This window comes from Eulemur rufifrons, chromosome 10 (assembly GCF_041146395.1).
Source record: "Eulemur rufifrons isolate Redbay chromosome 10, OSU_ERuf_1, whole genome shotgun sequence".
Classification (NCBI taxonomy): domain Eukaryota; kingdom Metazoa; phylum Chordata; class Mammalia; order Primates; family Lemuridae; genus Eulemur; species Eulemur rufifrons.
The window spans coordinates 25,704,212-25,730,860 of NC_090992.1; the positions used below are offsets into that span (position 1 = coordinate 25,704,212).

The 26,649-nt window shown below is 38.3% G+C and overlaps 1 protein-coding gene across 2 annotated transcripts; it reads left to right on the forward strand.

Annotated features, from left to right (window-relative positions):
- The first annotated feature begins 1,375 nt into the window (after positions 1-1,375).
- On the forward strand, positions 1,376-26,398 carry SOX30 (SRY-box transcription factor 30). 2 transcript variants are annotated; one of them, XM_069484303.1, is made up of 5 exons: positions 1,376-2,572; positions 4,217-4,456; positions 5,716-5,895; positions 12,722-13,214; positions 26,017-26,398. In XM_069484303.1, exons 1-5 carry the CDS (start codon positions 1,561-1,563, stop codon positions 26,396-26,398), a joined length of 2,307 nt encoding a protein of 768 aa, XP_069340404.1. In that variant the 5' UTR covers positions 1,376-1,560. The 2 variants fall into 2 exon arrangements, with proteins under 2 accessions (XP_069340404.1, XP_069340405.1); XM_069484304.1 differs by lacking the exon at positions 12,722-13,214 and having other exon boundaries at positions 26,017-26,135.
- Positions 26,399-26,649: the final 251 nt, after the last annotated feature.

Genomic DNA, 26,649 nt, shown 5'->3' on the forward strand with positions numbered 1-26,649 from the left:
TGCACTGGTTCCACGATTAAACTCATATTAAAAAATAACACCAATTTTTGACTTACCCATGGTTTCACAAAAATTTCTCTAAAAAAAATCTTAAAGATAATCACAAGCCAAAATGTGTGTTTGAAAGAATAAGGATGTACTTTCACAATTTAAAAAAAAAGTGTCAAAGTGAAATATCAGGGATATCAACCGTCAAACTTAGTACTTAAGGGAATCGGACATTCCGTACTTAATAACCTAATATATGCCAGACTCATGGCCGGCATTGGGGATTCAATGATGAGCAAAACATAAACAGTTCTGCCTTCAAAGACTTTATAGTCAAGTAGGAAAGGGAGTAGAATAATTACTTAAATAAATATATAATTATGAATTGTGCTAAGTGCTTTAAATGAAGTGATGAGTAGATAAAGGAGATTTGACCTGATTTTCAGAGTCAGAGGAAGCTTTTCTGAAGAAGTGCCAGTTGATGTGCACTTTGAAAACTGAGCAGGAGGATGTAAGAAAACACAAGGGAAGGAATAGCATTTGGGGCATGATCAAAGGCCCTAGGCAGAAATAGAATAATGAGGCCAATGTGGCTGCAGCCCAAAAAGCCAGGGTTACGGTGGTGAGGAACAGTAGTAAGTAGAGCCCAAGGTATTCACGGATTGATAGGTTTTGACAAGAATTTTATACCCTTGTCATGTGGTCAGTGGGGAACCACGGAGATCTAGGAGAATGGGGTGTGACAGTACTAGATTTGTGTTTTTTAAAGATCACTGGCAGCTGGAGTGTAGTAGGATGACAAGTGTGAAAAGCAGAGAGACTATTTACAGGGCTAAAGCAATACCCAGGTGAAAGTTGACGGAAGCTTGGAAAAGGGTAATGGCAGTGGACAACTAAAGAAGTGGATGAATTTGGTGATTAATGGAAAGTTTAACTAGTACAGTAAAAGCAAAAAGTCAAAGCCATTTCCGAGCAAGATCAACTAACGAGGTTACTGAGAAGTTGCAAAATTTGCCCCATTCCCCCTTGGCAAAAACCTCAAGCTCCTGGTGATGCTCAGGGCCAATCGTGTATTGCAGCTGCGCGAAGCGCGTGCACAACGCCCTGTTCCCCAGCTGGAGGAAGAAGCTCACAACTTTATCCCTGAGAGGTCACTGGCATGGAACCAGACCGTTTCCAGGGCAACGCCATTGTCGGGGGGCTCCGGGCGGGGGAGGGGTAACTAAGGACAACGGCCGGAAGAGAACTCCGGAAGAGAGGAAGAGTCAGAGGGGAAAAATGGCCAACACGCGCCGCAGCCCCTGCCACCGCGGGTGATTCGAAGGCTCCGCACGCGGCGAGAGCGGAGGGCGCGAGGGGCCAGAGAACGCACCTGTGATTGGCAGGCCGGTCCAGGGACGCTTGTGATTGGGCGAGGCTGAGACGGAGGGCTGCGTTTTGAACCGCGTAGGGTTCTGGGTAGCAAAGGCCTTAGAAGGGTCTTAACCGAAAGAGGGAGGGGGAAGGCCGCCAACGAACGGCTGAGCTCACAATCCCGGCTGGGACACAGGCCGGGGCGTCCCCCTCCCCCCCATGGAGAGAGCCAGGCCAGAGCCGCGACCTCAGCCGCGCCAACTGCCACGGGTGACCCCGCCGCGTCCGCTACGTCCCGCTCCGCCCCCGCTGCCGGTCGAAGGCACCTCCTTTCGGGCAGCGACCGTCGAGCCACCTCAGTCGCCGCCCGCCCCGTGCGCGGCCGCCATTGCGACCCTGGCCTCGTCCTGCGGCGACGCCCCGGCGTCGGGCGTACAGCCCATGGCACGGCGGCTGCTGCAGGTGAAGCCGGAACAGGTATTGTTGCTGCCGCCAGTGCCACCACTGCCTCAGGCCCGGGACGACAGCGCTGTTTCCTCGCCCGCGCAGGCGCGGCTAGTGTCGCTGAGGCCAGAGCTGCTGCTGCTGCCGCCGCCGCTCGCATCCGAGGGCGCCCCCTGCAGGCCCGAGTTGTACCCGGTGCAGCCCCAGGAACTGCACGTTACGGTCGAGAAGCAGGAGCCAGGTCCCGGCTCCGACCCGTCGGGAGTGGCGCTTCGGAGGGCCGTCGAAGCGGGCTCCAGAGTCTCCAGGGCGGCCATGGTGGAAGGCCCAGGGCCGGCCCTCGACAGCCGCCGCGGGGACGCGAAGAAGGGCAAGCTGGAGACAGAGGAGATCATGAGGGACGCGGGGAAAGGCAATGAAGGCAAAAACCTGGCGACTGTCCGAGAAGAAATCATCAAAATGGAGGAGCCCGAGAGATTCCGCGAGGACTGCAGGCTAGGCACGGAGCCCGCGGCCAATGGCCTGGTTCATGGCAGCAAGGAGGTCATCTTGGCCCAGCCGTCCAGCGCCTTTGGGCCACACCAGCAAGACCTCAGGATCCCTTTGACTCTCCACACCGTACCCCCGGGGGCCCGGATCCAATTTCAGGGACCTCCACCTTCAGAGCTGATAAGATTGACCAAGGTCCCCCTGACACCAGTGCCTATTAAAATGCAATCCTTACTGGAGCCTTCTGTAAAAATTGAAACCAAAGATGTCCCACTGACCGTGCTTCCCTCAGACGCAGGTATTAGACAGCAGGGATATCTGGTTTTCAAAACTTCGTCTATGTTGCCCCATAGCTGACATGTCAGCAGTTCAGAAGCCTAAACTAGAAAAATAAAATCATGGAACTGATTCTTTTCAGGGCAAAGTCTGCACAGGTATCACTTCTGATTGACTTGTACATATACCAGTAAAATACACTAACGTTCAAGATTACCAAACATTTTTTAAAAATCTATATTTTAGGTCCCAGTAAATGATGAGATTTAGATATGACTAATTTTTATACACAAAAATAGAAATATTCTTGCTAGACAACACAAAGCCTTAGGTTTATATGCTACAAATAATGAAGATTAAAATATCGTATTAAAGTAGTTCAATACTTTTACATGTATCAAGAAATAGAAGCAGCAATGGTGTTTAATGAAAAAAGTTATAATAAAACGGGAAAGTTTATGTCAGTTATAGAGGTCATCTTTAAAAATGCTAGGAGAAAATAATACATGATTAAATGTAACACTTTAATATTCCTTCTAAAAACTAAGGACTTACAAAATATTGAAAATGAAAATATTGTAGAATAAGTTAGAAAAATTATTTTAAAGAAATAACTATAGTTACGTCAGTAACAACTACAATATATATGCTAAATATATAGTTAGCAAATTCTTATTTTAAGATTTAGTTCAGACAGAATACTGCCAATGAATGTCTTGGAAAGTCATATTAATCTTTTGTTTCATATTTTCATTAATTTTATTGTTTTTGTTCTTATTTTCTTTACTGACTCATCCTCTCCACTCTACCCCATTGCTTTTATCTTTGGTAGTTTTAGACTTTGTTTTCATTTTCTAAAAGAAGGAAATTACTTTCTTTATATTACATATTTCATCCTTAGCATTTAAAAAAAATTTTTAAAAATCTTTTAGGATTATTAAGTAATCCTAAAAGAAGCAATATAAGAACTTTATAGACAGCTATTTTTGATGAATCATGTAAGAAATGTGAATTTAGCCAGTTTCCTTTATTAATTTCATCTGGCTCTGTGACTTTCAAAAAGCCACTTTTATTATTTTTCTCTTATTTTTTCTCCCAGGACATGGAACTAGTGTTGGTGACTTACCTTGGTAGGAGCTTCACCTTCACAGTGAAATACAACCAATATAGTATCATTAATATAATATTATAAGTATTTTTGCTTGAAAGGACACATCATCACCATGTAAATGAGTTCCTTTAAACATTTAGGGAACACTTACCTAGTGCTAGGATTATAGTCATGAATAAATCATAGTTCTTGCCCCCTAATGATAGAATATTTTTAGTAGGAAATAAACTATTAATAAATGTTAATTATTGTTATATTAATAAAGCTCAAAGAAGTAATAAGCCGGCAATTTACTGTGTATTCAACATTATAACTTCCATAATATCTTCAATAATATTATTCTGTTTGAGGAAAAGGAGTCATTCTAAACTACAGTTTAGAATGCTGAGTTCAGGGGTTATAAGGAATTCTGGAATATTGGCAGTTCTTTGGCTATCATGAAGTGTATATTTTCTCCAGATATTTAAAAAATAAGTATAGATGGAGATGCACTTCACTTTAAAATTGTGTGTGTGTGTGGCACATTAATTTAGTCTCTTAATTTTTGTCATGTAGGAATACCAGATACTCCCTTCAGTAAGGACAGAAATGGTCATGTGAAGCGACCCATGAATGCATTTATGGTTTGGGCAAGGATCCACCGGCCAGCACTAGCCAAAGCTAACCCAGCAGCCAGCAATGCAGAAATCAGTGTCCAGCTCGGGTTAGAGTGGAACAAACTTAGTGAAGAACAAAAGAAACCCTATTATGATGAAGCACAAAAGATTAAAGAAAAGCACAGAGAGGAATTTCCTGGTAATCAAATGAAATGAACAAAGCCTTTTTTTAAATTTCTTTTAAATTCATTTAGATAAAGATTAGGTTAGGTTGAGATGGAAAGACAAAAATGTGTAATTTTTTTCTAATCTAATATGTGCAATAAAGAAAATAATGACTAATATTATAGTAATGATTGAAATGATACTGGGCATAAGTTTCCTTAAGTAGAACCAAGTAAGGGGATATCTGGTCTCATATTTACCAACTAATAAAAACCAGGGGACATACAGTTTTATTGTGATTTTGATTAAATATACAGAAATAGAAATTTAATGAAGGTAAATCTTCAGAGTTCTAGGCTATAATTTTACATATACTAGAAGTGTTAAAATCATAGCAACAGAAAAAGATATGAATTATACACTTAAAGATAATGAAAATCGAGGATTAACACCATGCTCCATTTTAATATTACACAGTGGTCAGAACATAGTCCTGCCTTGTGATTGATAGATTCATCCCCATTATAATATAGTATAAAATGAGTCTCGTTTCCTCTCCAGCAGTAAGGACATTGAGATTAAGCTTGGGAAAATGCACAGCACTTGGCCAACACGATTGTGTATGGTGGGGAAAAATTTTTTTTTCTGCAATATGAGCAGAGAGATTCTAGGAGGGAAGATCAGAGGCAGCATCTATAGGGAACCAGTGATTCTTCCAGTTAGTTATACAGTGGCTACAATTGCCCTAACTCCACCATTCTGACTTTGGAAGGAAATTGAGTTGTTTGTGGACTTGGAGCTTGCCAAGTCTAGGAAAGTGACTCTTCCTGAACTAGGCATAAAAATAGTGACTGGTCATTAGTGATTATCGCATTGTAAGATATAAACAATTGTGCCTTATAGAAAGTGAGGAAACAGGAGGAGATGAATAATGTCATAGTGAGGCATTGCTTTATAGGTGGAGGAAAGGCTTGGGATCCAAGCTCAATGGCTTTGATGTTGATTCTACAACAGATTCAGTTATGTGTCATTGGAGGTAAGACATTTGATCTTCCTTTCAGTTATGGGTTAAAACACTGGCCACAAGTTAGGAGCTATATGGATTTGTATGTTAAAATACACAGTGGAGTCATTCACAGAAATAGTATCATAGAGCTGCAAAAGATACTTTAGATCATAACTTATTTTCTAAAAAACTTTGAAGTGCTTTGTATTTTTAGTATGAAAAGAACTATTTAAAGGTTAAATAGGGTCTATACATTTATATTAAAAGTAGTTTATCTTCTTCTATAGGTTGGGTTTATCAGCCTCGTCCAGGGAAGCGAAAACGCTTTCCTCTAAGTGTTTCCAATGTATTTTCTGGTACCACAGAGAATATCATCTCTACAAATCCTACAACAATTTATCCTTATCGCTCACCTACCTACTCTGTGGTAATTCCCAGCCTACAGAACACCATCACTCATCCAGTTGGTGAGTTGGTTTTATTGTAGATTATTATTATTTTTTCATAACTGCATGAAAATTTACCTTTTAAGTTGAAATTTTCTTCCTATTAGAGTTAAGAATTTGAAACAATAATATTAAGGTAAAAAATCAAGATGAGAGATAGTGAGGACATTAAATAGGAAAAGGAAGAATTTAGTAGACATCAAAGAAGTTGGTTTGCCAGAGTAGCAAATAATCCATGTCTAAAACCTCAGACCTTTTAAGCAAATCAGGATGAGCCCATAGATTAGACAGATAATGCAGGAAATGACTGAGGTAATTCAATAGGAAATAGGAGTGTCTTTTTACTATCAACATAAAAGAATGCCTTGCTAATGGAGTATGAGGCATCCTGTCCTGGAACTTAGTAATGATGCTGATCTGTTAAGACTGTTCTCTCACTGCTCTAGAAAAGCAATGAAGTAACTATTTTCTACCAAATGTTTGATTCATTATATTATCTCTCCCTAAATTTCTCCTCCATTATCAATTCTTTACGACATTCCTGTTCAACAATTTTGAGAAAAAAAAATTGAGAATCTAGTATCTTAAAAACTTAAAAACTTGTTATAGAGCTATCCATCATTTTACAAGAACCTATGTTAACCATCTTTCAGGAAGAGCTTTATGCATTCGATACTTGCTATCCCTGGTCTTAAACTATTAGAACAAAACTATTTAAAACTACTGTTCTTTCCAATTTCTGCCTGCTCAGATCCTTCTGGTAATAAAGCTACCCCAATGAGCTGAGAGGTTTAGATGTTTTGCAAATTGACTTCTTAGAATCTTATGCATTTTCAGTATTTTTTATGTATCATTTTAGCAATCAATAGCAATAAAGCCACATTCGAGATGTCTAGGCTAAAGAGAAAGATGCGGAAAGCTGATCCTATGGTCCTGTTCTCTCCCAGCACAGTCAGGCACTCTCACCTTTTGCTATTTGGAAAAAAAAAAAAAAGGAAAAAAAAAAAAAAGGACAAATTATAGCACAAATCCTATGGGGGATCATGGTTTTAATCTCTTATCATCTGCAGATGTTAATTTTTATACCTTACTTTGTTATTTCTTTTCTTTTCTTTCTTTCTTTCTTTCTTTCTTTTTTTTTTTTTTTTTTTTTTGAGACAGAGTCTCACTCTGTTGCCCGGGCTAGAGTGCTGTGATGTCAGCCTAGCTCACAGCAACCTCAAACTCCTAGGCTCAAGCAATCCTCCTGCCTCAGCTTCCCGAGTAGCTGGGACTACAGGCATGCGCCACCCTGCCCGGCTAATTTTTTTTTTTATATATATTTTTAGTTGTCCATATAATTTCTTTCTATTTTTTAGTAGCAACAGGGTCTCGCTGTTGCTCAGGCTGGTCTCGAACTCCTGACCTCAAGCGATCCTCCCGCCTCGGCCTCCCAGAGTGCTAGGATTACAGCTGTGAACCACCGCACCCAGCCCTGTTATTTCTTTCAATGAATTTTATGTTCTAAATATAAAGTTATGATAATTTTGTTTTCAAGCATGTTTGCTTTATTCCCATGGAAGAAAGATATCAAGGTAGAGAGGTATGATTTTCTCTTACAGAAACAATTTGCTCTCTTTTTTCTAGCAAGCTTTGTGCATTAATATGATACTGTATAGATTTCCCCACCCTTTCAGGTGTAGAAAATACACTCACCAAGCTACAGTTCTTAAGGTCACCACTTCCAATAGCTGGAAGTTAAATTGATTTTCCAAAAATCTCTGGTAGGGACCATTGGTGTCTACTGTATCTAATGTTTTCTCAGTTCTACCCTTGAGTTTCTTTACAATTGTTAGGTGAATGCCACCTAAGATCTATTCATATTTGTTTTGTCAATTTGGATTAGAATGTTCTTTGAACTTGCCATTGTACTGTAGTTGATCTAATATTCTTAACCTATCTGCTTTGAAAATTAATTAGGGTTCAGAAATCTTAAGATCTTCTTTAGTATGAAGGGATTTATTGAGTCTCTGTTTTCAGTTGCCTTTTATATTGTAATGACTAAATTCCATTGATTATCTTCTTTCTGTTAAAGTATTTAGTGTCAGTTAGTGTTGGCTGTGAGGCCTCTCAGATGTGGCTCCTTCAGTTTTCCTTTGGACTGCCTAACTTTTATTTGTGTCTGATTTACCACACTTGGGCTGATTTGTGACATTTGGACAAGATTTTGATGGGTTTTCTTTGATTTGGCCAGTGAGCGATAGCAACTTTCCAATTTTGAGGCATATTTTTTTTCAATGAAGCTTATTTCATTTTACTGTGTATTCTAGTAAACCTGTTTGTTCTAATAATCAGTCATTTGTCCTATACCAAATCTTCCCAGCACATTTTTAGCCCATTAAGATATGCAGTCAATCTTTTTGAAATCTGGCAGTGTAATTTGGTATTCTCCCGTTTCAGTGAATATATCTGAGTAACATTCCAGTGCTACATTTGCATGCCTGCCTACCTGCTGCCTCTACTACCTAATATTTATTAAGTACATATTATGAGCCAACCTCTACGAGGATCAAAACATAAAAATGTTTTTATTGTCTCTGCCATCTAAGAGTTCAGAAGGTAGTTGTAGAAATGATAGATACAAATATGACTGCTTTTACTATTTCTTTGATAGAATCTATAGTACCTTTCTTGGCAGGTATAATTTTTATGCCCAGTACATTATGTTTACTCTGTCTCTCGTATTTGATACCATATCCCAAGGTTTTTTTCTGTTTCTAGTTTCTGAAAGTGCTTATAGGATGATAGTCCATAATTCTCTTTAGATATCTTTGACCACGTCTTTGATGCCATTTATGCTACTATCCCCATTTTATATTAGTATTCAAATTCATGTAAAGGCTTTTGGAACTTTTGTAAGAGCTATATATATTTTAGCCTGGCCTTTAAATGTCACTTTGTACATACATGAATTTTTCTGGTTCAATTATTTTGTTGTTCTACATTTTATCTCTCAAGCCTGAAATTGGTTTTCCTTATTATATCTTAATTCAGTTGACATCGTTCACTTTTCTGTAAATTTTCTATAAATTTTTAGTTCAAAAAATATTTACTACTATTTTAATTTTTTGGTAGTAGACATGCCATTTTAGTTTACCCACCTCTTCTTGCTTAAAACAAAACAAAACAAAAACTTCCATGATTCTGATACTGTTATAATCCAAAAAGCTGGTCTTCTTGTTCCAGCCTTGGGTCCATTTCAGTAGAGTGTTATGTCCATAAGAAACTTAAATCTGGCTTAAAAATTCCTTGGAAAGTGATGTAGCTCTTCATTGTAAGTTTTCTTGAGGAGGCAGGGACAGAGTAATCACATGGTTCAACACACAGTGACTCTTCTTAGGGCTCCTCATTACTGTTGTCTCTGCCCAGAGCCCTACTTTTCTTAGCAGTTGCCTAACTATTCTTCCCAATTCTCCATTCCCCATCTGTCTCTCTGTTTCTTGCTCTTTTCTCTTTCCTTTCTCTCTCCCCAGCCACATGCTGGTCTTCCTGTCTTTATTACTTCTATAATGTTTTTTCTTCTAGAAAAATTTGGTCTGTCCTCAGTTTCTGCCATTCCCTGCTCCTTCACTGTTCATCCCAGCCACACAGTAAAAGCCCGGTTGCGCCCTTCATCCATTCAGCACGTGTAATGGATTCTTCCTCTTTGGGAGTGGATGGGTGAGAGTTATGCAGGAATTGTTTAAAACTATTTACAATTTTTTATTTTTTCTTTTGTCCTTGTCATACTATATTATGGATCTAAAATTCTGCTCTTTATCTCATGTAATGGTTAGATAATGCTAGCTGCTTTAACAGTTCTAAAATATAATGGTTTAAACACAATTAAAACTTATTTTCCACTCAAGCGAAGTCCAAAATGGATGTTTCTGGTTGGTAGACGGCTCTCTTCCAAAAGGTGATTTATGGATCCAGGCTTCTTCTACCCTATAGCTTTGCTATCTCTTATATGTGGCATCCAAGGCCACTGTACTGGTTGCATAGACCTGCAAAAGGGGAAAGGGCATGGAGGATCATGTGTGTCTTGAATGTGTCAGTCTCTGTCGCAGAAGTGATGCATATTGCTTCTACTTATATTTTATTGGGTAGCCCTTGGCCACATGGCCACTCCTAACTGCAAGGAAGGCTGGGAAATGTAATCCAGCTGTGTGCTAGAAGTAGAGAAAACAGGTGTCTGACTAGTTTCTACCATCCCTTATCTACAGTTTGATACATTAGAGCTTTGCTGTTTTCACAAGTCTTCCCTATTCACTGACACTTTATCAGAGCTAACTGGATGTTGCAGACTTTAACCTCCTGTTTAGCAACCTGAATTTTGACATTTAGTACATCTTCATTATACTTCCATATAATTCTCTATGTCTCTATTTTTTTTTGCAAGATAAATATTATAAAAGATCTATGTATCTAATTTTTTTTTTTTTTTTACCTCAGACCAAAACAGTGTCAGGCACATATTAGTTGCTTAATGAATATTTGTTGAGTTATATGAATGCATGCTCACCACCTTGTGCCTAAGTGCCACCTTTTCTTTTATAGGAAGATCTTTGTAGAAAAGAGTATTTGGTAAAAGATTTGTCCCTTCCTTCTTCAGCAACTGAATCTTTATCAGTGGTTCTGTGTGGCTCTTTTAATTTATTTTTCCTTTGCCTAGGAAGATTATACTTCTTTACTGAGGACCAAAGAGCTCCTCATACTGGGTTATAGGAAAAACAAATCTCCATCAGAGGTAGATTTTTGCAGCAAATGCCTTGAGTACAATGACAATCCCAGTAATAAAATTTTGACAGAATTTCCAGGTCAGCCTGGCTTCATTGTCGTTTAGAGGAGGTTTATAGCTCCTTACAGCAGATCAGTGGTAGAAGTACTGTCTGCTATAGGCTCATTTGTTAGTTCATTCTTTCATTCATTCATACTTTTCTTAACTATTTTTATTAACCAGATTCTGTGCTAAATACTGGGATACAAAAAGGAATTGAGAGTTCCTGCTCTCAAGCTCCTAATTTGGTGATTGTGGTGGGGGTGGCATACAAGCAAATAATTACAGAGATTTACACTATTTCATGATAAGTGATAGATATACAAGATTTTCAGGGAACATGGAGAAGGGAAATTACCTTGTGCTTGATGAATCAGGAAAGGCCAAACGAGGGCCTGTGCCTTACAGGTGGGAGGGAGGGATAGTCCATGTAACCTCATCAACTGAGAAGGGACAGCTGTATTTTACACCCCATTCCTCTACTTCATTGGGTCAGAGGCCATCTTGAAACAGAGGGATATGGCCCTTAATTCCCTACTTCCGGCTTTAGGAGGGGCATTATCTGCCTTATCTGGAGAGATGGAAGGAGAGGGAGTTCTTACATGGATAAGGCTGAAAGACGACCCACATTTCTTTCAGCCTCTGACAGAGACATTTCTAACCACAGAGTTTGTTCTTGGACTGCATCTTTCTTTCTTTTTCTTTTTTTTCTTTTTTGAAACAGGATCTTGCTCTGTCACCCAGGCTGGAGTGCAGTGGCATGATCATAGCTCACCGCAGCCTTGAACTCCTGGGCTCAAGTGATCCTCCCACCCCAGCCTCTCCATTAGCTGGGACTACACGTGTGCACCAGCATGCCTGGCTAATGTTTCCTATTTTTTGTAGTGATGGGGTCTCACTGTGTTGCCCAGGCTGATCTCAAACTCTTGGGCTCAAGGGATCCTCCCTCCTCACCCTCCCAAAGTGCTGGGATTACAGGCATAAGCCACTGCACCCAGCCTGCATCTTCTTTATTGACAGACACCTAACTATCAGAATAGACTGGATCATGACTCTGTTGCTACAGCGTCTATCTGTATTTCTTCAGGACAGTTTAGTTAAATTTAGGCTAGGTCTGTCATTTGGATAACTCAGTAACTCAATCAGCAGTTCTGTCTTCTTCAGGAATAGAAAAATAAAGCCAAATTGTTTCATCTACCCTTAAAAATTCTGTCCTATCCACCATGCCATGTTGCAATACTACTCCTTTCATATCTGTCACAAATGGTTGGTCTGTGGCAAGTCCTAGTGCCACTTAGAAATTTCCTTCTGTAGTCACATTGAATACAATAGAGTGAAACAATTTTGTTAATTGTTTCCTTAAGTTTTTCCTAACTAAAAAATTAAATGTCATTTATAATTTAGTTTAATATAGAGAAGTTTACAAAATAAAAGAAAAATGACCTATACTACTACTCTGGCACCCCTATTAATGTTAAATATAAAATTAATATATTTAGATAAATAGAAAATTCAAATAGTAGGTATTAAATGAAATTCTAGCTTTTCCTACTGCCCTATCCCCTCCCTCTCCTAGATGACAGCTTCTTAAAGGTAACTACTGTCAGTAGTTTCACATTATTGTTTTAGAAACATGTATGTATGCATACCAGCATTTGTATGCATTCATTCTTTAAAATTATTGATCAATAATTTTATTCATTTATTTATTTATCCAAAATATATTTGTTGAGAGCCTGTTCTGTGGCAGGGAATGTTACATGCCCTGAGATTACAGCCGTGAACAAAACAGAAAAGGTCTCTCTTCTCATGGCACTTAGAGTCTAGTTGGGAAAGAGAGACAAATAATGTAAATAAATAAGGAAAGAAGATGACGTTAGTTTGTTCAAAATGTTGTAAAGGAAATAGAGTGGTTTGATATGATGATGCTATTAAGTAACGGGGTTAATGAAGGCCGCTGCTTGTACAGTTTATTAAATTTTACTGAAAGAAAAAAAAACATGGAGTGACTCAATTAATTCTTGACTTATGTTATTTTTATTTCTAAAGGTGAAGCCCCACCTGCCATCCAGCTGCCCACACCTGCAGTCCAGCGCCCAAGCCCCATCACACTTTTCCAGCCCAGCATCTCCAGTACTGGCCAGGTCGCCGTCCAGGCTCCTAGTCTGCCCCTCCGCCCAGCACTCCCACCCCAGCGTTTTGCTGGGCCTTCCCAAACGGACACTCATCGGCTGCATTCTGGAGCCAGTCACTCTGTGAAGAGACCAACCCCTGTCTCTCTGGAGAGCACCAACAGGATTTCAACCAGTGCAAGTACTGCCCATGCCAGATTTGCAACCTCGACCATCCAGCCTCCCAAGGAGTATTCCAGCGTTTCCACTTGTCCCAGAAGTGCTCCAATCCCCCAGGCTCCTCCCCTTCCACACTCGCATGTCTACCAGCCTCCTCCCCTTGGCCATCCAGCCACTCTGTTTGGAACACCACCGAGATTCTCTTTTCATCACCCTTACTTCCTACCTGGACCTCACTACTTCCCATCAAGGTAAGTGAAAAATTTTTTTCCTTTCTCCTAAAAATACAGCTAATCAATTTTTACCTCTGAAAGCGTCAATTTTTTTTTGCTGAAAAGGGGTCTTCCTCAATTCTGCTTGGATTCTAATTTAGAGGCTGAATAGGAGCCAAGCAGTTAAGATAATAGATGAAGGGGGGACCAGATCATGACTAGGGGAGCTGGAAAGAGTGCATGCCCTAACTCAGCTCTAGGCGACTCTTGCCACATGAGAATATAGGCCCTGATGTTGTCAGATATTATTTTTCATGCAAAGCAACTATAAGGGACCTAAGATCACTTAGTTGCATCCCCTTATTGTGTAGAGCTGTGCTTCTCAAACTTTAAAGTGTATGTAAATCATGTGGTATCTTGTTAGAAATGCAGATTCTGATTTATTAGGTCTGGGGTATAGTAGTATCCTATTCTGGGGGATAGTACACCTGATATTCTGCATTTCTAACAAGCTCCCATATGATTGCCAATTTTGCTGATTTATGGACCACACTTTGAATAGCAATGGTACAGAGGAGGGCACTTGGTCTAAGGAGAGGTTAAATGACTAGTTAAAAGTTACACACTCTCTTAGCGCCCTTTTTACCAAACCAGAAAATTTCCCCTGTAAATTACCAATAAAGGGATTGATTTTCTTAGGGAAATATTTTAGGAAAACAAATTTGTAACTTTTCATTTTGGAGTGATAGAATTTAACTCTTTTGTAAGCATTCTGATAGAGTGGTATTAGCCTCTACTTTTCAATTACTATTAAATGTTTAGAAAAAGATGGTTCCTGTTGAGATTGAAATGTTAAGTGTCTAACACCAATCTTCTATTGTTACTTAGAAACTAAATACATTACCCACTAGGGCATACCTACTCATCAAAGGAAATAACTTTTTTCTTTTTTTAAAATTTTTTATTGATACATAATAGTTGTACATATTCATGGAGTACATGTTATATTTTGATACAGGCATATAATATATAATGATCAAATCAGGATAATTGGGACATGATTCACCTGAAACATTTGTCATTGCTTTATGTTGGCAACATTTGAAAACTTCTAGCTATTTTGAAATATAATAAATGATTGTTAACTATAGTTGCCCTATTGCACTATTGAACACTAGAACTTTTTCAAAGGAAACAACTTTTGAGGTATATATTGTGTTGCTTCAATTCATAATGGGATTGCTTCCTTTCAAGTCCTAGGATCAAGTGGAACTGGGGGATTAGCTCAGGTGAAGGGGAGATTTTGCTACCTAGGGTTTATTTTGTTTTGTTTTTTCCTGTAGACTCTACACTTTTTATCTTTTGCAGCTTTCAGAACTATTTTTAGTTCAAGGGATCAAACTTGAAGAGACTCCTAAGGCCAGGGGTTGATAATCTCTTCTCACTGCTATGTGTCCGGATCTAGGATTGTATAGGAGTTTTGGAGAATTTTCCTAGCTATAGGAAGAGTATTGAGAATATAGATGGTATATAATAGCTGAGTAGATTTGGGAACATTTAGCCCTACTTAGAACCTTCAGGTCAATAACTAAAATTGTAGAAATTTAATCTGTTACATAATTAATTTTGTAATACAGGAACGTCTTGGACAGTATTTGCTTACAGGAAAGGAGAAAAAGAGTCAAAATGGGCTGTGTTCCACAGTCTTACTCTAGCTGTTATTGGCTTTTTGTTTGTTTGTTCTATTTTCTTCTTTTTAGTATTTTGAGAGCTAGGCATTTTCACTTGGAATTCTCACAACAATTTTATGGCTTGAGTATAACACTTCCCTACTTTTTCAGATAAATAAATTGATCGTATGTTAAATAGCTTTAGCAAGGTTACACAATGGCAGAGCCAATAGTGAAAGCTTTGTGTGATTTTGAATTCCATATATATATATTTTTTTACTATATCGGTAAGACTTCTTAATATAATGGCTCCTCTTGATTGGCAGCTGTTAGTTGCTAGCAGAGAATCATATGGAAAATATGTACTTTTGAATGGAAAACTCATGTAGTCAAGTGGACTTTGGGACAGGCAATACTTCCTTACATATGAAATAGGAAGTCTGTCTTTCTCACTCATGACAAGGCTTCTAGGATTTGGCTGTTCATGTACAAATCATCTGACACCTTAAGGAACATTTTCAAAGGAAGTTCTTGAAAGTACGTTCTTAGAAGACAGAAACTATACCTTTTTCTTTAATACTGCTATTGCTAATTAATAATAATGCTATTGAAAGAACCAAATGAAATGTATAAGTAATATTATACTGACTTTTAATTCTTTTAAGAATATCAAAGCAGCATGTCAACTATAAACAGTAAGCTATTTTGTTTTCCAAAATAGAAGAGCACTCTTGTGAATTATAATATTTTTCATTTGTTTTTCTGATTTCTACCTGTATCTGTCTGATAATTTTCCCAAGGAAATGGATAATATAATTATTTATGCTTATCTAGATAGTGTATTTCAGTAAAATTTAGCCTGGCTAAATGAGAAAATTGATTCTGAATTTTTCTATTCTTCCAGCTGATAATGGAATCTTGTATAAAGAGTATTTCTTTCCTAACCTACTCCATATATATGTTGAATTATCCAACTATTTCAATACCATAATTGTAATGGACATTTGAGGTATATACAAATATTTTGTGTGTGGATGTATATATTTAGGTTTATTTATTTATTTTAAAAAATTGTGTTTGCCGAACAGTCCATTTTGCCCTGTGTTTGTACAGTAAAAACCAAGTAGTGTAGGTGGTTTAATCAAGGAGTCATTTTATAAAAAGATGGACACTCAGAAGTGCTGATCCCTCTCTCTGAAGTCTAACATCTTATTCCTGCCTTCAAATCTTAACCGTCTTCATAATGTGTTTATTGAAACACTGTCTTTCTATGTTCTTCTTTTCTCCCCACCCCTTCTTTTTCCTTCTTCTTGAAATATATTTTGACTTTCATATTCAAAGAAGTTATGTGGGATTGTCACTTTCTTGACCATTGAATAAAGAGAAAAGTTTAAAAATCTATTGCAATTAGGGATGTAGAAAGGATATGAAAAACAAATGAGGATTTATTAGCTTAAAATATAAAGAAAATATACTTAGATATATATGGTAGGGAAGGTAAGCTCAAAGAATTCCTGGATATGTAGGAATAAATGGCATCTTGTGAAATTTTAGGCAAATGGATCAAAGGTTAAAAGCAATTCTTCTTAACCTTTGGGTCACAGACCCATTTAAGAATTTGAATGAAGTTATGGACTTTTCTCATAATAATGCATATCTACATACATATACAAACTTTTGCCTAAACTTTTATGGGGAAGGGAAACTTATAGTCCCAAAACATGATAGACTTTAGTTAACATAGAATACCTGCTGCTGCAACTACCAAGAAATGTTGAGTTTAAATACGAACAATTTAATACCTAGCTGAATACTCCAGAAAGGAAAATAAATCCCCAGATCCCAAAATGACCAACAAGCTGAAAACTAATTATGGTGGTCTTGGAGATGGTTTTCAGATTCAGAAATTAGTCTCAGTGGTTATAAACTTAGGTTTTAAGCCCAGCATGGTGGCACACGCCTATAGTACCAGCTACTCTGGAGCCTGAGGCAGAGTTTGAGACCAGCCTGGGCAACAAATCAAGACACTGTCTCTCTAAAAACAAACAAAAAAATGTCTGAACTTGGGTTTTAATGCCTGTGTAAGGAGAAGAGACATGAGGTCTTGGCCATACTCAAGGTGGAGAGTGAAACTAAAACCTCTCCATAAAGCCGGGACCCTCAAAAAACCTTGTTAAAAGGGACAGAAAATTTTTGTCACTGACCAGGATAAAACACAAAGAGAAACTTGTTGTTACCCAGGGCTCTATGTGATTTCCATTAGAAATCAAAATTCAAAGGTGAATTACACACTGGTTCAGAATCTAAAATCACACTATCCACTTGATGCAGACATTTCCAAGCTGAGAAATTAGCATACAACATTAATTATCTGGGGTACCTGGTCTAGAGGAACACTTCCATCATCCAGGAGGCCACCTAGGATTTCCAAAGTGGGGATGGGGGAATGGTCATTAAAGCTTTAAAAAATAACAGAAAATGAGGAAAAGATTAAGAATAGGAGTCTGTAGATGCTACAAATGAGGATTAACATCCCAAGAATTTGTGGTAATTGAAAATCAGGAAGAGACTAAAAATCAATATTTCAAATAATTAAAGAGGACTTGTGTTCCAGACAAAAGGCAGTAATAGGGACTAGATTCACCTCTCCTGTGAAACAATCAGAAAACCAGACAATATATATGAAAATATGATTTTCAAGATGCTGGACATCAGGCAATGAAGGACAGAGATCCCTGAGTGATGGGAAGCTAATGAGGTGAGCCCTACAATTCTCAGCTTACTGGTCTGGAAACCACTGTGCAGGAAGGAGAAATACAAGAATATCGTGGCGGAATTTCTAAGTTGAGACAGAGCTGAAAGTCCAGTGAGACCAAATTTGCTAGACTTCTTAGGATAAGAATATCAGAGAGAAGAGAGCTGTACACAGATGGAACTCCAGACACTAATGTAGGGTCTCTCTTGAGTATTCAGTGAAATACTGATTAGTGCATGTTTTTGAGGAAACTACCCAAAGCTGGTAAAAGAACCACCTGAAAGGATTAGTGAAAACAGTGCCTGGCACTCACACAGTGCTGGGAATAGTCCCACCAACCAGATTGGAAAATGTTTCATGGAGTATTGAGTCCTCAAAAGGGTCTTGCTTCAATTCAGATAGCCCTAGACCAAATGTTGCTATGGTCTCATCTAAGAATTCTTAAAAGCAAGACCTAAAAGGATCAAACTGTTTCCAAGTAACTGCATCCCAGAACAAAACTCTATGAATATAAATAGAATCAAATGTTTAAAAAGATAAGTGAGAAGAAGTTCCATTTCTGGGATGACAGCTTGAGGAGCTCCATGGACCCACTCTCTAGCAAAAAGTATAGCTGGTGAAAACTATTTTATAAAACCAACCATTAAAGTCTCTGGAAATTGTCTTAAAGGGCATATAGCAAATGAAGAAACATTTATGCAAGAAGATTTCCTAAAACTTAAGAACAGCGGGAGTCTTTGACACTTGAGCCATTATACACTTCACCCTCTACCCCCACCGCCAGTTCAGCTTGATGGAAACCCCATTCTGAAAGGTATGGCCAAGGAGACAGGGCTCTCTCCCCTTAGCTCCTTATCAAGGGATATAGTATCTCAGAGGGAGGGGCAGCATTTCTCATCCCCTTCAGATTAAGAGATTAAGTCGATGGTGAGTATGACCAAGAGGTTGCGGACCCTTTTTTTTTCAGCTGGCCCCTGCTCATAGGATAAAAGCTCATCCCCAAGGATCAGAGGCAGAGAATTCTGAGACCCCAGTCACCTTTGTCCCAGGTCACTTGTAGGACGTTCTATGCAGAGAGAGGCAAGCTGAGAAGACTGGAGGTGTTTTGCCAAGGGAGAGAATTCTTTCCAAAGGAACTTGACCTTATTTGAAACAGAGTGTGGGGAAGTTCAAGCCTAAAGGTTCTCTCAAAACCCATAGAGATTTTGGTGGTTAGCAAATTAAAGGAGGCTGGTGGCTCCTCTTAATTAAGAGTAACATGCTAACCGTAGGCCAGTTAATTCACCAGAGAAATCAGGGAAACAGCTAAGAATAGCCACTCAGGGTCAGAACAAATCTCAAAGACCTCAAAGAAACTCAGTCTTGCCTGAAATTGTTAATAACTGGATCAGGCTGTGAAGCAGTTTGTGCCCCAGGACATTGTTGAAAGCAATAGAGCAATTACCTGGTAATTAGTGAAGGCTAACAGTTTGGTGTGATACTAAATGATGCAGATGGCTTAACATCAGATAAAAAGGCAGTCAGAAAGAACCCTGCTAAAACCAATGTCATCCCACAATGACTGTATTTATGTCCAAGTCTGTGCCCTCTAAGGAGTGACACACAAGATTTCACACTACAGGAGAGATACATTTCATTAAAATAGTCTAGCCTAGTCACTGAACAAACAAGTAAACAACAACAAAGGCAAGCCCTAGAGAGGGAGAGAGAGAATCATTATCCGGAGTTGCCATAATATATTATCCAAAATGTCCAGTTTTCAACAAAAAAATTATGAGACATGCAAAGAAACAGAGAAGTATGATTCATACACAGTAAAACAAAAAGGAGAGGCAACAAAAACTGCTTGTGAAAGGGCCCAGTTGTTGAATTTGACAAAGACTTCAAAACTTTTAAAAATGTTGTCAAACAGCTAAAGGAAATCATGCTTAACGAAGTAAAGGAAATTATAATGGTGAATGTTTCATCAAATATAGAGTATTAATAAAGTAATAGAAATTATAAAAAGAACCAAATAGAAATTCTGGAATTGAACTGAACAATAACCAAAATGAAAAATTCACTAGAGAGGCTCAGCAATAGAATTCAGCTGGTAGAAGAAAATATCAGCAAGCTTGAAGATAGATTGATAGGTTGTATGCAATCTTGTTGAGCCTAAGAAATATTGATTTATGGAAATGCCCCCTATATTTTTAGAGACAGAAATGATCTCTGGAGTTTTGCAAGGCTTTGCCCTGAAGGAAAATGTGAACGTGTTAATTCGCATATCAAAAGCTGCCTCACCTCAGGAGGGCATCGCAATGGTCAGTAGCAGCTGCATTCCAAGGTGACACTGCAGTCTCAAGCATGTGGTTTTCACCTACTTTGAATGACAAAGCAGGTTTTGCAAGGAGCCATGGGATGGGAGCTGATCAATAAAGACATGTCACCCGAGATGGCCCAAGACGGACCCATGTGGTTAAAGTAATTAGCATAAGGGAGAGCTCTTGCTTGACTTCTGAAAATTCTGTCATAATACACAATAACCAGAGCCACAATGTCTCTGTTTTTACTAAAGTGATAGCTTTATCTTAAAACTTAGAGGTTTGTCCTAAAAAGATTTTGTAACCATTTGTTCACATAGAGTTAATTTAGGGATCTGGAAGACTTTGGACCTAAACGGAACCACCTGTTAATATATAAATCTGTTACCCCTGACAACCGATCACCGAATCTACAAATGCTGACGTAAAACTTCAGTCTGGGCCACACGATTGATGGGAAAGTCGTGTGGACATCCGAGTGCCCTCCTTTACCTGTTTTCATAAATCTATTCTTTATAAACTATATTTTTGCCTCTGTGTATTATTTTTATTTCTGTTTCCTACTATTTTTTCATCCTTTGCGACAACCCCTGCCTGAGGGACTCGCTTTTTGCTGGGAACATAGCTAACTCCCCGCACAATCTGAGGAACAGAGAAAAAAAAAAAAAAAGAATGAAGAAAATTGAACAGAGCCTCAGAACAGAGCCACCATTAAGCACACCAGTGTATGCGTAATAGAAGTACCAGAAGGAGAGAAGAGAGAGAAAGGATCATAAAAAATATTTGAAGAAATAATGGCTGAAACATTCCCAAATTTGTTGAAAAACATTTATCTACATATCCAAGTTGTTCAGTAAACTCCAGTACAAAGAGATCTACACCTAGACACATGACAGTAAAATGCTGAAAGCCAAAGACAAAATCTTGAAAGCAGCAAGAGGAAAAGGAATCATTATATACAAAGGACTCCCAATAAAATTAACAGCTGACTTTTCATTTGAAAACAATGGAGGCCAGAATACATATTCAAAGTGCTGAAAGAAGCCAGCCACCAAGAATCATCTTATATGCACTGAAGCTAGCTTTCAAAAATGAAGGCAAGGCTGGGCGTGGTGGTTCATGCCTGTAATTCTAGCACTCTGGGAGGCTGAGATGGGAGAATTACTTGAGCTCAGGAGTTCGAGACCAGCCTGAGCAAGAGTGAGACACCCTGTCTCTACTAAAAATAGAAAAATTAGCCAGGCATGGTAGCACACGTCTGTATGCCCAGCTACTTGGAAGGCTGAGGCAGGAGGATCCCTTGAGCCCAGAAGTTTGAGGTTGCTGTGAGCTATGATGACACCACTGCACTCTAGCCATGGCACAGAGTGAGACTCTGTCTCAAAAAAAAAAAAAAAAAAAGAAAGAAAGAAAAGGCAATACAAAGACATTCTCAGATAATCAAAAACTGAGAGGATCCATTGCTAACATTGCATTATAAGAAATATTGAAGGAAATTCTTTAGGCTAAAAGTAAGTGACTCTTAATGGTAATTGGAATTCAAACAAAGAAACAAAGAGTACCAGTAAAAGTAAATATGTAATCATAAAAAAAGACAGTATAAATATGTATTTCTTCTCTGGCTTTTTAACTGATTTAAAACCATTAGTATAAAACAATATGTAATAATTATTTTGGGGGGCCTATAGCATATAGAAATGTAATATATTTGGAAATAACAGCACAAAGGAGGTGAGAAGAAGAAGCAAAGTCATTCTAGAGTAAGAAAATGACACCAGATTGTAACTTAGATTCACAGGAGCAAATGAAGAGAACTAGAAATGGTATATAAGAAGGTTAATATAACATACTCCATAAATATATACTTGCTGTTCTTTCTTTTTCTCAGTCTAATTAATAGACATAAAGTTATATAAGGTAATGATTACAAAAATATATAATTGGATTTGTAACATATATAGGTGTAATTTGTATAACAATAATGGCATAAAAATGGAAAGAGAGAATAGAGCTATATCGAAGCAACATTTCTATATCTTACTGGAATTATGTTAGTATAGGTCTGAAGTAGATTCTGACAGGTTAAGGTGTATATGGTAAACCCTAGAGCAACCACTAAGAAAATAACTAAAAAATATATAAATAAATAAAAAATATTTTTAAAGGAACTAAAGTGTTACACTAGGAAATTCTCACTTAAAGCAAAAGAAAGCAATAAAAAGGAATAGAAGACCAAAAGGAAAATATGAGGGTTCATAGAAAACAAAAAAATAAAATGGCAGACATCAATCTAAGTGCATCAATAGTAACATTAAATGTGAATGGTTAAACAATCGTAAGGCAGATATTGCCACAGTGGATTAAAAAAATCAAGATTCAATGATATGCTATTTGTAGGAGACACACTTTAGATTCGAACTCTTCCAAAAAATAAAAGAGAACACTTACCAACTCATTCTATGAGATCAATATTGCCCTGATACCAAAACCAGAAAAAAACAACACAAGAAGAAAAAATTACAGGCCAATATCTCTTATGAATATGGATGCAAAAATCCTCAGAAAATACTAGCAGAGTAAATCCAACAGCATATTAAAAGAATTATACACCATGATCAAGTTGGATTTATCTCAGGAATACAAGGTTGGTTTAATATCTGAAAGTCAATTAATGTAATATACCATTTTATAATAATAGAATAATACAATGATACAATAAAGTACAAAATCACACGATCACTTTAAAAGACACAGAATAAGCATTTGGCAAAATTCAATACTTCTTTATTTTGAATGTCTTGTTCTTGCCACTTCTATTCAAAATTTTGTTGGAGGTTTAATCTAGGGCAATTAGACATGAGAAAGAAATAAAAGTGTCAATGGAAAAAAAGCCAAACTCTGTAAAATAATTTTAAAAAAATTTAATCTGAGCCAAATTTGAGGACTGTGACCCGGAGCAAGTGGACTCACTGTGGCTGGGTTACAGTTTGGTTTTATACATTTCAGGGAGACAGGGTTACAGGTAAAGTCATAAATCAATACGTGGGAGGCATACATTGGTTTGGCCCAGAAAGGTTGGCCATCTTGAAGAGGGGGTGGCACTTACAGGTTATAGGTGGGTTTAAAGATTCTTTGGCTTGTAATTGGTTAAAGACATGAAGCTTTGTCTAAAGACCTGGAATGTTTTAACATAGAAGCTATTTATCAGAGATAAGCCACCGGACATATATTTGTTGTATAAATTGAGGACCTGTAGGTTTGTCTTGCATATCCTAAGGCCTGTTAATGGGTTATAAAAGATGTCCCCAGGAAGGGAGGGGGGCATGATAAGGCATGTCTGACCTCCTTCCTCCTGGCAGGCAATTTAGTTTTGGGATATTCTTTTGGCCATGAGGGGGTCCATTTAGTCAGCCAATGGGGGGTGGTGAGCCTTAAAATTTTATTTTAGTTCACAAAGGGTATCCAAGTGGTAAAGGAAGAAATTAAAAAATCTCTACTTGCAGATGACATAATCTTCCATGTAGAAGATCCTAAGGAATCTATAAAAAAGCTATTGTAAATAGTAAACAAATTCAGCAAGTTTACAGGATATAAGACCAATATACAAAAATCAATTGCATTTCTATTTAGCAGCAAACAGAAAATGAAATTGAGAAAGTAATTCCATTTATAATAGCATCAAAAAGATTTTTAAAACCTTAGGAATCAATTTAACAAAAGAAGTGCAAAACTTACACTCTGAAAACTACAAAATTTTGTCGAGGTAGGATGTCACTGAGAGTGGCGGAATAGGGAGCTCCAAGAATCTTTCCCTTCACTGGCAAAACCTGTCAGAATCAACTTTTTTGGAACTCTGGAATTTAGTAAAAATCTTAGAACATCTGGGGGAGGTGCTTAATGAAGAATGAATCTGCTAAATTGTGGTGAGAGTTCTGCAGTTTTGTTTACCTGCCTACCATCCCCCATTTCCCAGTTTGACAATGGCCAAGGGGACAGTGGCCCATGTCCCTAGTGTGGCTTGTTGCTGCTAGAGGAGGCAACACAGACCTTGTTCTCAAAGCATTGTGGTTGTGCGTTTTGACCTGTCTTGGCTTTGTGAGGAACTGGCTCAGGGGCTTACCTTTGTTTCACCCACCTCAGAACTCTCTTGGGGCTGGAGTGGTTTCCCACGGGTGTTTGTGGAAATTATCTAAAGGCATGCACTACCCTCAGCTGCTCAAGATAAGAGACAACAGACAGGGCAAGCAGCAGACAGACATAAAAGCTTAGAAGAAACTGGGGAAGGAGATACATGGGGGAATAGAGCTTTGAAATGCTCCCACGCATACTGGGGAATCCAGGAGGTCACACACATGCCCAGTGCTAGATGTATGCTCGGACAACACCTGAGAAGACCCTGTGTTTTCCCCTCTGCCTGTGTAAGCAGGAAGTGAAGGCTAAGGCAGAATTGCAAATAGCCTGGCTACGCACTGACAGAGCACCCCAACTCAGAGCCAATCTGCAAAGACCAGGAGAGAATATTTTGGTTTTGTTTTTGTCTCTAGGTGTTTTAGGGAAATCTCTGTCAAACCACTAGCTGACCACTAAGCTAATGGAACAGAAATTTCAATGACCACGCATGACAAAAAAAATACAATCTTTACAGAAATAGTTCAGAAAAATCACTAATCAAATAAATATGACCCAAAATAGGCATTAAGAGCAAACCCTGGGTAAGGGGAAGAATTTGATTTCTAGAGACATCACATTATAATATTCAAAATGTCCAATTTTCAACAAAAAATACAAGTTATGCAAAGAAACAAGAAAGTATGGCATTCACAGGAAAAAATTAATAGTAACTATCACTGAGGAAGCTGAGACACGGGACTCACTAGACAAAAAGTTTAAATCAACTATTTAAATATGCTCAAAGAGCTAAAGGAAACCATGGACAAAGAACTAAAGGGGTTGGGTGCCGTGACTTACACCTGTAATCCCAGCACTTTGGGAGGCTGAGGCGGGAGGATCACTTGAGCCCAGGAGTTTGAGACCAGCCTGGACAACACAGCAAGATCCTGTCTCAAAAAAAAAAAAAAAGCATGAAATGAAACACCCAACTTATAAATTTTGCTAAGTGTGGTCATTATGTTTATGTCATCTGTCACTAGATGGAGTCCATGAGCCCAGGGAACTCTTGGTTGGACTTTTTCATACCTCTGTGCCTTTAAAAGGGAGAATGTTCCTTAAAAAAAAAAAAAATTGACAAGTAGGTTTGAGTAGCAGATTTTTGAGGTCTAGTCTTTTTAAAAGTTTTATTACTATTATTTTTTTTTTAGAGACAACGTTTCACTAGGTTGCCCAGACTGGCATTGAATTCCTGGGCTTAAGTCATCCTGCATGAGCCTCCCAAGTAGCTGGGACTACAGGTGCAAACCACTGCACCCTGCAAATGGCAGAATTTTGGATTTGCCTTTTAAACAAAATCATCAGTTTGTAAAACTGCAATAAGTCTTTTCAATTCTTTACATTCCTGCACTCCAAAAATAATTTTAAAACCACATTTTAATATCAGTCCTAAATCTTTCTGGTAGTAAGAGTGTTTTTAATTTACTTTATTATTGAATGTCAATTAAGAAGTTGTTATCCTCTGTTCCAGAGCCCCAATAATTCAGAAACTCTTGATTTCAATCCAGTTATACATTTTCTCCGCATGAGCTTCCTTTCAAATACCAACAAAAACAGTTGTTGCATTGTTCACTAAGTGTCAATTCTTAGCATAGCACAGCACATACCTGCATTTCCAAAACCTTACACGATATGAGGCATCATGAGAGAAAGGCTGGGATAAGCAATTTTCTTCATCAAGCTTGTCAAAAGGTAAGAAGCCTGAGGCTAAAAATAGGTAACAGTGCTGGTGAGGATTCCAGTCACAAGCTTCCTTTGTTTTTTACCTTGGGTGGAGACTGGGCAGTGGGAAAAGAGCAGATGAATACATGAAGTGCTTGCAGAAAGGATCTTGGGACTTTCCAGGCCTCAAAGAGGATGGAGTTAACTTGCTCAGTTAGTCTGTATGCAAGACAATATGTGGACAAGGTCTGAGCTAATTCCTTTCTTGTGTCTTTCTACCACAGCACATGCCCTTATAGTCGGCCTCCCTTTGGCTATGGAAATTTTCCAAGTTCAATGCCAGAATGCCTTGGTTATTATGAGGACAGGTACCAAAAACATGAAGCTATGTTTTCAGCTTTAAACAGAGACTATCCTTTTAGAGATTACCCAGACGAACGCACACACAGCGAAGATTCTCGGAGTTGTGAGAGCATGGATGGGACCGCTTACTATAACAGTCACGGCCACAGTGAGGAGGAGTACTTAAACCCCATGCCTCCGCTGGACATCGGAGCCTTGGAGAATGTCTTCACAGCCCCAACGTCAACTCCCCCTAGCATCCAGCAAGTCAACGTCACTGACAGTGATGAGGAGGAAGAAGAAAAAGTGCTCAGGAATTTATAATTTTAAAACAAATATGCGCAGAAAATAAACATTTTTTAAAATATATTCTGGGTCAGTTGGTGTGAGAAAAAAAGCCTAGTACGTTTTGCTGAGAGTTTTCAGCCATGATTTGAAGAGTCAAAACCAAATGTAATTTTTCTTCATAAAGTTTTGAGTAGAGTCCTGATGTTTTATCGCAGGAATATTTAAGCTATGAGGTAGTTTATTTTAATGGCTGAGATTGGCATCAACATGTATTATCATTACTTTAT

Coding starts and splice junctions, on each gene's coding strand:
- SOX30 (XM_069484303.1), top strand. CDS start 1,561: ATGGAGAGAGCCAGGCCAGAGCCGCGACCTCAGCCGCGCCAACTGCCA. Junction 4,457..5,715: donor GCACAGAGAGGAATTTCCTG/GTAATCAAATGA, acceptor CTTCTTCTATAG/GTTGGGTTTATCAGCCTCGT. Junction 13,215..26,016: donor CCTCACTACTTCCCATCAAG/GTAAGTGAAAAA, acceptor TTTCTACCACAG/CACATGCCCTTATAGTCGGC.